General features: G+C 36.7%; 4 protein-coding genes across 4 annotated transcripts; 2 read left to right on the top strand and 2 right to left on the bottom strand.

Annotated features, from left to right (window-relative positions):
- Positions 1-305: 305 nt before the first annotated feature.
- On the top strand, positions 306-1,925 carry NUF2 (kinetochore-associated Ndc80 complex subunit; the record flags this gene model as incomplete). Its single annotated transcript, XM_043190993.1, has 1 exon — positions 306-1,925. The coding sequence occupies one exon, from the start codon at positions 306-308 to the stop codon at positions 1,923-1,925; it is 1,620 nt and encodes a 539-aa protein (XP_043051670.1).
- A 112-nt stretch (positions 1,926-2,037) lies between these two features.
- SGE1 (Sge1p) lies at positions 2,038-3,906 on the bottom strand (the record flags this gene model as incomplete). Its single annotated transcript, XM_043190992.1, has 1 exon — positions 2,038-3,906. One exon carries the CDS (start codon positions 3,904-3,906, stop codon positions 2,038-2,040), a length of 1,869 nt encoding a protein of 622 aa, XP_043051669.1.
- Positions 3,907-5,002: 1,096 nt separating this feature from the next.
- GPR1 (Gpr1p) lies at positions 5,003-10,321 on the bottom strand (the record flags this gene model as incomplete). Its single annotated transcript, XM_043190991.1, has 3 exons — positions 5,003-7,371; positions 8,506-8,517; positions 8,581-10,321. 3 exons carry the CDS (start codon positions 10,319-10,321, stop codon positions 5,003-5,005), a joined length of 4,122 nt encoding a protein of 1,373 aa, XP_043051668.1.
- A 1,239-nt stretch (positions 10,322-11,560) lies between these two features.
- On the top strand, positions 11,561-13,285 carry TGL1 (uncharacterized protein; the record flags this gene model as incomplete). The annotated part of the gene is made up of 1 exon (XM_043190990.1): positions 11,561-13,285. One exon carries the CDS (start codon positions 11,561-11,563, stop codon positions 13,283-13,285), a length of 1,725 nt encoding a protein of 574 aa, XP_043051667.1.
- Positions 13,286-13,501: the final 216 nt, after the last annotated feature.

Below are 13,501 nucleotides of genomic sequence, written 5' to 3'. Positions count from 1 at the left end.
TTGTGCAGTTTAACATCAACAAGTTAGGGGAAACAACTCTAACTCACTCATTATATAGCCTGAACGGAGTAGTTGGTAAATTCCGCAGATCACGTGATGAAACAAATATCGTAAATGCGACATTTGGTGATGCTTTTGATTCCCCCAAAACACGACATCCAAATCAAAACAAATCAATTGTAAATACATAACCTTCAAATTTGAAGCACTAGTGAGAGCTACCAATATAGTACAAAGACTCACCGTGTATAACTGCCAATAGGAAAACTATTATTATTTAGTAGGCACCAAGGGTGACACAGTCAATGTCGCGTATAAGTAGTATCTATAATGGGACTCTTCGTCGGCAAGATACCCCAAGCACTCAGACAACTTCTCATGACCAATTTCCCCTTTTAAACATTCAAGAAATTACATTTTGTTTGCTAGCATGTGAGATCACAGTTACTGAAGAGCAGATTGCACGTCCAACGAATGCTTTTGTCAAGGAATTGTATGGTGAATTCTGTGATCAGTATATGGGGACGCCTATTCCAGAAGTTCAACGAAGAATTGCGCAAGGAAAGCGTAAAAAGCTGAAAAAGCTGCAGGATACTTCCAAGAAGACAACAAATATTCAAGAGAGAGACAATGATGCAATGGAAGTCGAAAATGGAGATCGAGAGGATGAAGAGATGGAGGGACAACAAATTAACGAAGATGATAACGAATATGATGATGAAGATGAGGATTTAATACACCTGAGAGATCTATACGTACTTTATGCAGCAACTGAAAGATTCATGCAGATATGTGGAATTGGCAATTTCACTCTACTGGATATATTACGGCCTGATCCTTTCAGAACACGGCGTATTCTCAGTGCAGTGATAAACTTTGCGAGGTACCGTTCTGTCAGACTCAATGCATGTGAAGATCTTGTTAAGAGGGCCGATGATGAAGAAGAACGTTTAAGAAATGTGAAGGAAAAAAACCTTGATCTTGCCGATAAATTACAAGAACTAAAGCATAAGATTGAATCCAGTCTGGAAAGTTCGTTAAAAGCCATTGGTACGATGGGACCACCCGAAAACATTAATGGAGAGAATACAACTATGTTTCGCCGTCGACATACTTTGAAGCAAATCCATTCATACAATATCAAACTACAGGACGATTTGAACAATTTAAAAGTGCATGTTGAAAGTTTGATGAATGAATACCGTAAGTATAAAGATGAGAAAGCCCGACTGTTGGGAAAAATTGAGGATCAACAATATTTACTTGCCGAGAAGACAAACGAATTGGAACGCATGAGAGATTATGCTCAGACAGACATAACATTGGTTAGAAATATCGTTGAAGACTTGAACAAGCAATTGTCAGAGTATAATGAACGTATACGAACGTTAGAGGCACAAGAAAAGAAACTAGAATCCATGAATGGTGAAGTAAATAAGTTAGAGAGAGAGTTTCGCGAAATGCATTTACTTATTGAAGAGGTCAGCAACCAACAAATGCGTGAATCCAAGGCAAAGGAGGAAAATGATAAATTAAATCTTGAAGTTGAGAGGTTAGATTTGGAAACCAAAGAGCTCGATAGGCAAATTGGACTTAAGGAACAACAATTGAAACTTCAACAAGAGAAGAAAGATAAAGTTAACCAACAATATAATGAACAAGAGCGTGACTATCAGAATAGCATTCAATTAGTGATTGATGAACATACCAAATTACATGAAAGAGTTAAGCTGAAGGAGCAACAATACACATCCACCAAACTCCAGATACAACAATTAGAAACTACCATTAGAGCTCAAAAAGCTAGTTTTGCTAAGGAGAAGAAGAATGTGGAAATTAAGCTATACAGATTAGCAGGGATTATGAGAAGGTATATGGATCAAATTGGGAACAAATTAGATGCATTCAACAAAGACAATCTTTGAAATTATGTTATGTTATGTAATATTATTATTATTAAAGTGGTTATGTATTATTATTAGATAATGAAGTATGTACAATAAATATTTATAAGACATTCAATTTGTCAGGAATATTCTAAACGGCATCAGAGAGATCTTTCCGTTCAGTTTCGTTAGATTTGATAGCCTCAGTTTGTTGATGGTCGGTTGGTTCTTCAATAAGGTCACTTTCATCCTTCTTCATTTTCACATGTTCGTCTCTTGGAATACGTTTATTGGAAGTAAAAATAGCAAATACCAAAGATGCGCAAGCTAAAGCAACACACCACCAGAAAACGCTCTTTAATGCCTTCATAAATGCATTAAGTACCAAATCCTTTCCTTGTGCAGGTAAACTGTTGATGATTTCAGGGGTTTGAATTAATACCTTTGGATCATATCTGCTCATTTGCTGGTATAAAGCTGGATTTTGGGTTTTAAGTTTACCAAGAGCAGAATTAACATGAGATTTACCCTCCTCTTGGAAAATTAATTGTGCAATTGAAACTGCAATAACACCACCAAGTGTTCTAACAAAGTTTACAAAAACTGTAGATTGAATCATTGAACCTTCAATTGTGTTTGGAGCTTCCAATTGAGCAGAAATAATGGGTGGTTGGAACGAAAACCCAATACTCACACCTGCAACAATTAAAAGTCCAATTCTATCAGCTTTAGAACTTGTTCTTGAAAGCAAGATGAACAATCCTGAACCAATAGGACCTAAGATAGCAGCAGTTAATAATGGAATTTTCACAAATCTAAATACTCTCATTGCTGCACCTGTGAAAATGGAACTTACAGTTAAACCAATAATATAAGGAAGCAAGTCAATACCAGATCTCCAAGGTGAAGCACCCCAGATAACTTGAAAGTAAATGGATAAATAAATATTTGCAGCCATAAACCAACCATAAATACAGAATGAGGTCATAGCAGTTGCAAGAATTGGTCTTATGGTGACCAATTCCTTCATAATAATTGGATTCTTGGAGTACATGAAATTGTAGACAGCAAATCCCACAATTAATAGTCCACCCAATACAAAGTTGAGAATGACTGCTGCTGACCTCCAAGGAAAATCTTGCCCACCAAATGAAAGTCCTAACAAGGTAAGAACCAATCCAGCAGTCAATAAAAAGGTTCCTAAATAATCAATTCTTGCTAATTTCACTCTTAAGCTGCCTGTTGGTTTTGGGGGATTGAAGCAAACAACTAGCATGGCGAAAGCAGCTCCTCCAACAGGTAAATTAATATAGAAGCACCACCTCCAAGATACATGGGAAGCAAACGCACCTCCTAACAAGGGACCAATAACACTAGCCACTGCAAAGGTAACTCCAATCAAAGAGAAGGCAAGTGATCTTTTAGAAACTGGTACTGATTCAGACATAATAACCATCACCATGGATTGGATAGCACCTCCACCAATACCTTGTATGACCCTTCCACCAATCAACATATCCATTGATTGGGAAATACCACATATTAATGATCCAATTTCAAACACAATGATACCAAACATCATTGTATATTTCCTACCAAAGGCAATAGAAATTTTACCATAAGATGGAGCTAAGACTGCGATAGGTAAAAGAAACCCTGAATTTAACCACCCCACTCTTTCAAAACTTTTAAACTTATTACCCACTGTGCTCAAAATAGTTATAATGATAGTGGCATCTAAAGCCACAAGGAAAAGTGATACCACACAAGAAGCTAACGTAAGGGCCAATTTATAACCGTGCACAAACTGATCTAATGCTTCAGTCCCATCACCGGCATTTGATTCGAAATATTTATGCCGTAAAGATGAAGCAGCACTAGATATCCTTGAAAACCCATTAGTTGTATTGTCAATGGGATTAGGCACAATCGTCGAAGCCTCTATGGGGGCAACACAAGTGTCCTTTTCTAATCTAGAACTTGAACTGGTGGACTCTATGGAGACAGTCGGAGCAACCATGTTGGTAAACAATGAACTTAAAAACTATTATAACTCACAAGGTTAACTTGATCTATGGGACAAATAAAAACCAAACGGCTGTACTAACCTAGCTTGAAAATACAGGAGAACGATCACTTTAACTTTTAGAGCGATCTTATCCCCAATTTATATACCTTGACCTTGAACGGAAACAAGTTTCAAAAGATGTGGCAAAGAAAATCTTCAATCTAGTGAAACTGACTTGTTACCTTGTCTAAAGTAATAATTCACGTAGTCATACAATACTTTCTCCGCTCAATCTACGGAGTATTCTTCACAGAAGCGGAATTAAATCACTCAAAAGGCAATCATTAGAACAAAGCCGTGAATGGAAGGTTGGAAAAATTCAACGCTACCATTAAATTTATTTTATTCGCTGCCACTACTTGACGTAAGCTGAATTGGCCTTCCCTTTTGGGAACAAATACATTTTCATATCCATACGGCTCATCGCTAACTCTTATTCCCAAGCGCAAGGTCAAAAAGATTCACTATAGATCATTCATTCATTCATGTAAACTGCTGGCACTTATCAATTAGTACGTGGCTATCATGGTCTAAAAATTCAAACTATATAATTTCTATATAAAGATACTCGTTCATTCTATGCATTGTTTAACGGAGATAACAAGGTATTAGATTACTTACCTAGGTTTGCCCTCTTATTGTTTACGCCAAATTTTGACGTAAGTGTGAATACAACATTTTTGCGCGGATTTAATTTATATCCACTTTTACAGCTTCATTGCTTCTTAAACCCGTTGGTGAGTCAATGAAGGCTTTCAATACCACCCTTGGATAAAAGATTGCAAATACCCTCTAGAAGAATCTGAACATATATCGCGTGTGTATTTGTTATTTCCGTCACCACCTGTAGATGTTGTAAACTTTAAGCTCTCCACCTAATAAAACTAAGTTTTTGTTCCACCCCCTGATTTACAAGCAAATAATTGCTATATATTTGGTTATAATAGTCAACTTTACTATAACACATCTGAATTTAGGTGCAAAACAAGACAACGTCCCTAAATACAATTATAACAATCCATCAAATGAAATGTGAAGGCCTGAGGAACTATGGACGACATTGACGCAAGAATTGAAGAAAGTCCAAATCGTCATCAGAATCAGAAGTTCGTTCCCCAATTGTGTTCGTTGAATAGTTACTTGATTTTTTCAGCGAATCTCCCGAACCATCACCAAACAATGTTGCAGATGTACGAGGACTAGCGTATGGTGTGTGAACTCCACTAATGGGTGTGGTGTTCTTTTCATGGACCTTTTGCGTAACAAAGGAATAGCCTGTCTTTGCTAAAGGAGGCGCTAAATGAGATGCCTGAGGCCCAGAATTCGAAACACCAGTGTTTGAATTAGAAGCAATGTGTTGTTCAGCACTCTCATGCGGAACATCTGACTTCAGATGTGGATCAACAAATGATAACTGTCTATTCCTTGAAGAAGCTCCACCATGTGAAGAGCGCTTAGATCCAATGCTTGCTCGAGAAGACTTTCCATGACTTGCATGACTTATGTGTGACATTGCTCTCGACCTGAATGAAGCATTGGAAACATTCACAAGAGCACCACCAGCGTTTCCAACTGTTGTACCGGATTTATTGAAAGAAAAGTTGTCCAATTGCCTAAATGCCCCTTCATCCAACGAACCACCGCCTAAAATATTGGAAAAGTCTGAAGGTCCCTTTGGGCCACTTCCCAAAGATGTTGCTCCTTGTCCTGCTTGTCCAGATTGATTAGAATAGTGATATATTCCAGTACCTCCAGGATACAGAGAATCGTGAATTTGACTGCCACTAGAACGAGGACCAGCTTGTTGTTGGGACAATTTCTTATTCAATTCTTTGAGTTGTAATTTGAGGACGTTTTCATCAGTAGGAAGTGCAAAGAATGGTAGCTTAAGAGATGAGAGACGTCGTCTCCATAATGGATATTCGTCAATGTTAACTAAGGATGGAATAACAAGTGATTCCTTTTGAGAATAAAGCGATTGGTTTCTAAGTTGTTTTGAAGAAACTTGAGATTGGCGACGAATACTTGAACGATTCGCATTGTAATTTGCAAATTGCGTTTCTTCAGTTCCCTTTTCAGGGGAAGTAGCATTTTGATTACCAGAAGAAGCGACACTATGAGACTCAGCTTGAGATGCTGAAGTGCTTGAACTTCCATTCACCAAAGACTCGCTAAGTATTGAACCATATTCACGTTCAAAGGTTTTCATTATTGTATGCTGCCATGGTCTTTCCCTGTAAAAGAATACTAAAGAGTCAACAAATCCAAAAAGGGGTTGCATAAATGCACCCATGCAATTTAACCAATAAATTGGTTTGTGTGTGCTCTCGTAATTCACCTGGGTAATGTAAAGTATGAAGGGAAAGAGCCAAAGTAAAATATATGCTATTGGATAAACGAAGATGGACTTCATTTGTTTTTTGATTACTTTTTGTCGTTTGCGGAAGTTATCCAAATTTTGTCGATGGAATTCTTGATCATACAATTGGGGTCGTTCTTGATTATGATTACTTTCTTCTTCAGCTTCCTTTTTTGGCAGTTTTTCTTCATCACCATCAGGAAGAACTAATTCAGGAATGAAAAATTCTCTAATTCGATCAAACAGAAACTTCAATGCCGAAAAGAATGAAGGTTTTTCTTCTTGATAAGAATGTGAGGGTACTATTTTCGATCTCTTGTGCATTGTGGTGAAGACACCACCTAAAAGCTTGAACTCTTTGATGACATGGAAATAAATGGCACAATAAATACCTATAATGATAATCAAAATGCAGTAACGTGGTACCCAAGAAAGAACAAATCTAGACCAAACTGGATCTTGCGGTAAATAACACCAACATACAAATGAATCATAGCCTCTACGATTTGGATTTAAAAATGCCAAACCAGCCAAAAGCCCAGGCAAAAGGAAGGAGATTCCATATATGTACCATCGGTAACTATATAGCCCCCCTTCCGTTCTTGTAGATGTTCCATTAGTGACTTTAAATGTCAAGTTTGGTTTGAAAATAAGAAGAGATGTATGAATGGCAAACGATAAAATGGCAATATCCGCTCCTTCTATGGCAAATGCTGAAAAAAACCCCACCACTTGGCAAAAGTTATCATTATAATAGGCCAGATCATGAGTAAGAACTCTTGCAGGATATAACAATAGGACAACAGCTTTAAGCAAATCAAAAAGTAAAAGAAAAAATATAAGATGATGTCGAAAGACAAATCTTTTGGGATCGATGAATAGAAAACAATAGAAAGCCGCTAAAACAAAAACTATTGATGTTGTAGATGCACTCACAGAAAGAACTCTTTGCACGAATGCTTGGTGATTTGTGAAATCATTAAGTTGATTTTCATTTCGAGAAACTAATGCACTAATGACTTCCATTGGCGATATCGAAGTAGCTGAAGACATTTCAGCTAATGCTGACGTTCGTGATGTTGTGAACATGGTGTCATTTTCCAATATAGGAGCTTATTATAACAAACGAATATCTTAAAATGTATCCCTTACTTTATGGATTTTTTGATTATTTGCAAGAGACCGTATCAGTTCTATAATTGGATTGAAATGTTTTGTTAAATTCCGCCAAAAAAATTAAGCAGGATTAAGTAGAACGATGGATTCTTTTATCACTAACAAAGTCAACTACCTACTATACATGTAATAGACTCAATGGGAAAAAACGATATGGATGTAAAGAAGACGACGAGTGAAAGTTATAATGGATTTTGAAGGAATCCTGATGAAATCTTATAAATTGCCTACAAGGTTTTGTTTAAGCCAGTTTTATGATGAAGCAAATTTTGAATGACACAAAAGTTCCGAGCATTGGGTGCATGGCTAAGTTTTGTTGTTGGCCATCCATGGATGATAAGGATCACGTGACAAAGGAACTGTCTCGCAACCTTCCTTATTATGTGACTCGTGGTATGTTTTATTACAGTGGTGAAGATTGTACGGACGTGATATAATGAAACTACTTTTCTGGACAAAGAATAGGGGGTCAGTTCTCGGAGCTCAGTGAACCTTTAATTAAGTTCACGTTTAAGCTTAAGTTAAGCACATTTATTTATTAGACTTCATTTATTTGCTTATCGATCTGCCTTGTCTAGCTTGAATATCAATTTAAATTCAGTTCATTTAAAGAAGGATAATGATGTCCACCTAGTTGTCATCGACCTTACATATATACGACCGTACACAGGACTACTAATTCTTTCTTTCTTTCTTTCTTTCGTCGTTCCTCTTTCTTTTCGGCGACCACTCTCTACATGCCGTCGTTTGGTATTGTTGTATCTTCCACGTCCACGTCCCCTCTTTTTTTAGATTCCATGGGACTGCCTAGGGCTAACTTTTGGGGACTGTATGGTGTTTTATCGCAGGGCTTCAATTCGTAATTTGTATGTAATCGCCGTTTCGTACAAAATTTCCCCTTTCCTAACCTTATGAACAAGAATGGAGATGATGACGTCTATTTCGTCGCAGTCGAAAAAATTTTGTTGCATCTGTATTAAAAAGTAGTTGCAGTAATAAGTTAAGAATATACTTACGAGTCCTTCTATCTGTTTATAAATGAGTTGTATAGTCTTATATTTCGCTACCAAACAAAAATGTAGATAAACGACTAAAGAAACCCTGTTTCACCTTACCATTTACAACAGTTTTACCTTCTCTACTGTATTTTTCATACAATTCAGTCTCATGCGTTTCCACCTCCGCCAACCCTGTTACCAAATCAACTTCCATTGGGTTACGCCATTTGGTTCGTTTAACCAACTTATAGCCCACAAATATAATAATATCAAGGAAAATAAACAAATATGAATAAAGGAATGACTTGTAGTTCCACTTATGGGGAAGGAAAACGGTATAAGATGAGACAAATAGCAAGACGAATGCAAATACTAATCCGCAAATTGCAGTATACGGTTGATACCATGATTTAAACGGTAAATTCTCCCTTGGGAACCCTTGTGCAATGTATGCTTTCCGGAAGAAAATATATACAAAACACAAGACACAGAAATTGATTAATTGACAAGATGTGATTATGTTAATGATCCAATCCAAAACTTTGGAAGCCTGGCTATCAACTTGCAAAAACAGGATGAGTGACCAGGATAAACTAAGCAACATGCAATATATAGGGATACCTGTTTTCGTAGTAGCAGTTAAAAACTTGGGTGCATAACCATCTAATGCAAACCCATATAATGTTCTTGAAGAACAAAACGTATAAGAATTACCGGCAGAAAAAGCCGCAGTCAACAAGAGAACATTCATGATTTGAGGTAATACATCAATACCCAATCTTTGCATCGCGATGACATAAGGAGATCCCCCAGCACCTGGCTTACTGGCTCCCATTGTTTCTTTCAAGATAGGATCATTGTAGGCAACAAGAATACCCACGGAAAGAGCACCACCAATAAAAAATACCGTCAAACGAATAAATACTTGTTTAAAAGCAGATGGTAAAGTCTTACGAGGATTAATCGTTTCAGAAGCAACTAGTGAAACATATTCAGGTCCGGCAAATGTGAAGCAAGCTTGGATCAAACAAGCAAGGAAGCCTTGAAATCTACCTAAATCACCTGTAGCAATGAACTCAGCCATTGGACCTGGATTTTTCCAGTACTGAAACCCAAATGCATCGTGTTTAGGATTACCTCCCACCATGGTAATGAAAGTAAAGAATAAAAGACCCACTGCAAGAATAATTTTACCAAACGAAAGCCAGAATTCAACTTCACCATAGACGCTAACCCCAAGAACGTTTATTAAAAAATAAAGCACCACTTGAACTGCCAAAGTAATGGCCGGAGAATAATCATCTCGCCAAAAGTGAATAATCAGATTAACAGTGACAACTTCGAAGGGAATTTGAGCACAACAGAGGAACCAAAAGTTCCAAGCTGTTGCTACTTCTAAGGCTTCATCACAACATCTACCAGCCATTCTAACAAACGGCGATACAATTGGCAAATAGCATACCATTTCCGCAGTTGAAACAGTTATACATAAGATAGGTACAGACCAAATAATGAAAGCTAGTAGCAAATTCAAGGGACCTCCCTTGGCTAAAGCCTTACCGATAGCAACAAATAATGCCAGCCCGATAGTTGCTCCAATACCAAGTAATTGAACATGACGGCCATGAAGTTTACGATGAAGTCCCACAGTTTGTGGAGCTGTTGAAGTAGTTTCTGTAGTGTGGATAGTAGCAACATCTTCGTTCTTTTTCCCTTCACTCTTAAGTGGACTTGAAAGGAAGACATCATCAGTAGTAGCTAAACCATGATCATTTAAGGGATCTTTAGGGGTATGAGGAATGAAATTATCCTGCAAGAACTTGGCAAATCCCATTTTGAGTTGCAACTATTAACGTAATTGATACCAACAAAAGTGAGTGATAAATCAAAATGGTCCTAGTTTTGTTCGGACCTGTATCAGGCGAAAAGGAATGAAAGAATTCTAGTACGACTATATGGAAATAGTGCAATGAAATATCTGTTTAGTTTAAAGTCTTATTTTATAGATAAAAGCTCGCGATGCCGGATTCAGGGGAAGGAATATATCCCACTATTTATACTTCTGTGTTAAAACCTCATCTTCAATTATCATAAATCCAAACTGGCATTTTTAGCTAATAAAATACACGACTTGTGCATGTTAGAACAAACGGCTCATTCAGAGATCTTGAAGATGTTTGGGGCACTATGCTCTCGGACAACTATTGTATGAGGTGATTTGTGGGGGGATAATGGCACAAAAGCATGGAAACGAGTCAAAATTATTCTATGTTATTGTTGAACTACTTTGACCTCACTACAATAATTGTATCCAGTGTTAAGTTATTAAAATGTGTTATAATTAATTACCTTTGTTACCAGATATAGCAAAGATATTTAGATACAAGTTTACTCACTTTGGAATTATAAAGGATATCTAAGAATGTGCACACCTAAAATTTCAATAAATAATAATCTTGCCAAAAATATATAGTCAGTAAATTCTGAAATTTGTATATATGACCTCGTTGCCGTATGTATCAATACGGTGAAGTCTTTTTCGTAAATTGAGCTAGGGCGTTTGATATTACTACTTGCACAGAACCTAGCGATAATCTGGTTTTAAGGGCCTTGTCACAGAGTCGGAACTCAATCTAGCTTAACATGTTCCTGACGTCAACGCATAATGGTTATTTTACCGTATTATTACAACATAACACTTATGCAGTACATTGATTTGACCAATAAAAACGCCATGTGATAGCCTGTCTGAGTTGAAGTTAAGTACGGTCAAGCGGATGTGGAAAAAATATGTATGATTATTCTTACATGTGTAATGTAATTTGTGATCAAGACTTTTACATAATGATTACATGTTTTAATTAATTCAAGAACTTATTTTGAACTCTAGAAAGTTGTCAAGTAATCAATTCTTGCTAGTGGTAGCGCATGGTCACAGTGAATTATCATGTGACAATTGCTGAATGTGTGTAATTGAAATACTATACTTAAATTTAGTCGTGAAAGTCAAAGGTTGAGTAGGGTTGGAAGTTATAAGTAATCGGTGATAATTCATTCCTATTAGTATACCAATATGAGAGTACCCTTTCTTGGACGTCTTTCAATCACAGAATGGAGTTACATCTTAGTTTCCTTCACCGTTGCTTATACTGATGCCTTTCTATCCTTGATTACATCCTATTTACCCACCTTCATCATAGACTTATGTACATCTGCGGTACAATTGGCTTACCATATTGTTTTTAAAAATCTCTTTGTCAATTATGATGCAAGGGCCCATAAATATACATATTCAACAGATATGGAGAATTCAATCACTTTCGAAGAGACTCAACCCCCTTCACCCAAAACATTAACCCTGCCAGCAGACTTTAAGAAGCTATCAGTTAATGAAGCTCATAAGAGTATTGACTTAATCAATTGCAAAACATTTGAAGAAATGTGCCACTTGCGAGGTTTTGATGTTGAAGAACATATAGTGAAGACATCTGATAATTATCTTTTGACTTTACATCGTTTGGTCAGATCACCTGATGCTGATACTACCATTTCTTCCCAAGAACTGAGACGTAGATATGGCAACAGAGTTGTATATCTTCATCATGGGCTTCTCATGTGTAGTGAAATATGGGTTACAATGCTTGAAGAAGATAAGAATTTACCCTTTCTATTGCACAAATATGGATTCGATGTGTGGTTGGGTAATAATAGAGGGAATAAGTATTCCCAGAAGCACTTACATTACCCATCTCTGTCTACTAAGTTTTGGAATTTTAGTCTTGATGAATTTGCCCTTTTCGATATTCCAGAAACAATCGATTATATATTAAAGGTAACCAAAGTACCAAAGCTTACTTATATTGGTTTCAGTCAAGGTACAGCTCAAGCATTTGCTGCGGTATCAATTAATCCTGATTTAAATGACAAGCTTGATCAAATCATTGCTATAGCACCGGCAATAACACCTAAAGGACTTCATTCGAAAATTCTCGATATGTTTCTTAAAATATCACCCAATGTGATTTATTTGATATTTTCTCGAAAGCTTTTAATGCCAAGTGTTATACTTTGGAACAAGATCGTCTATCCCCCTTTATTCACAAACATGATTGACCGTTCAAATAAGTTATTATTTAATTGGGCTTCAAAGAACATTTCCCCAGCACAAAAGGTGGCTTCCTATAATCATTTGTATTCGCCTACACTGGTGAAAACGGTTGTGCATTGGTTTCAAATTATGGCCGCGAAAAGGTTTCAAATGTATCATGAAGATATAACTTCGTACGCCATTTCTCCTACTCAATATCCTATTAATAACATCCAAGTACCAATCACTTTAGTTTATGGTGATACGGATTCACTTGTTGATATCAAAGTGATGCTTTCTCAATTGCCTCGAGACAACACAGAAGCTATTCCTGTAGCAGGACATGAACATTTGGATATGATTTGGGGTGCTGACGTTGATCAGTTGGTGTTTACACATGTTATTCGAAAACTTTTCAATAATTTTGCTGATAAAGCTGATTTTCTGTTACGTACCAGCGAAAGTGTACACAACTTCCTTTCTAATGGAACATTCCATTCAGGGCTTTCACTTTTAGGTGGTAAGGCGATGGCTACTACTGCAATCAGTGACCTTGGAGAGGATGAATTGGAAAACAGTGCTATTCTTGAAACAGATAAATTAAGAGCAAATTCAAGTTTGATCGAAAGGATAGAAGAAGTATCCAACAAGAAAGATCTTCTTGAAGATGGAGAAGTTCTTCGTCGTCGTAGCCATGTTGGTTCTTTGTAATAAGTTTACAGACTATATTTAGTTTCTGATTATACAAATATATGATTAAATATATGATTATAACTAGGGAGAGCTAGTCTCAATGTTGCGCTTTATGCTATCAATTCCTTCCAAGGTTAGAACAAACTTGAAATTTTGTTTGATCTAAAATGTGTTTTTCACCTGTACAACAACTAGCTTAAGGTGACTTAAGAAGATATAAATGGTGGGAGACGA

Source organism: Scheffersomyces spartinae, assembly GCF_019049425.1.
Source record: "Scheffersomyces spartinae strain ARV_011 chromosome Unknown scaffold_1, whole genome shotgun sequence".
Lineage (NCBI taxonomy): Eukaryota > Fungi > Ascomycota > Pichiomycetes > Serinales > Debaryomycetaceae > Lizanozyma > Lizanozyma spartinae.
Note: the sequence above shows the minus strand (reverse complement) of the source record. Positions and strands in the feature narration are given on the sequence as shown.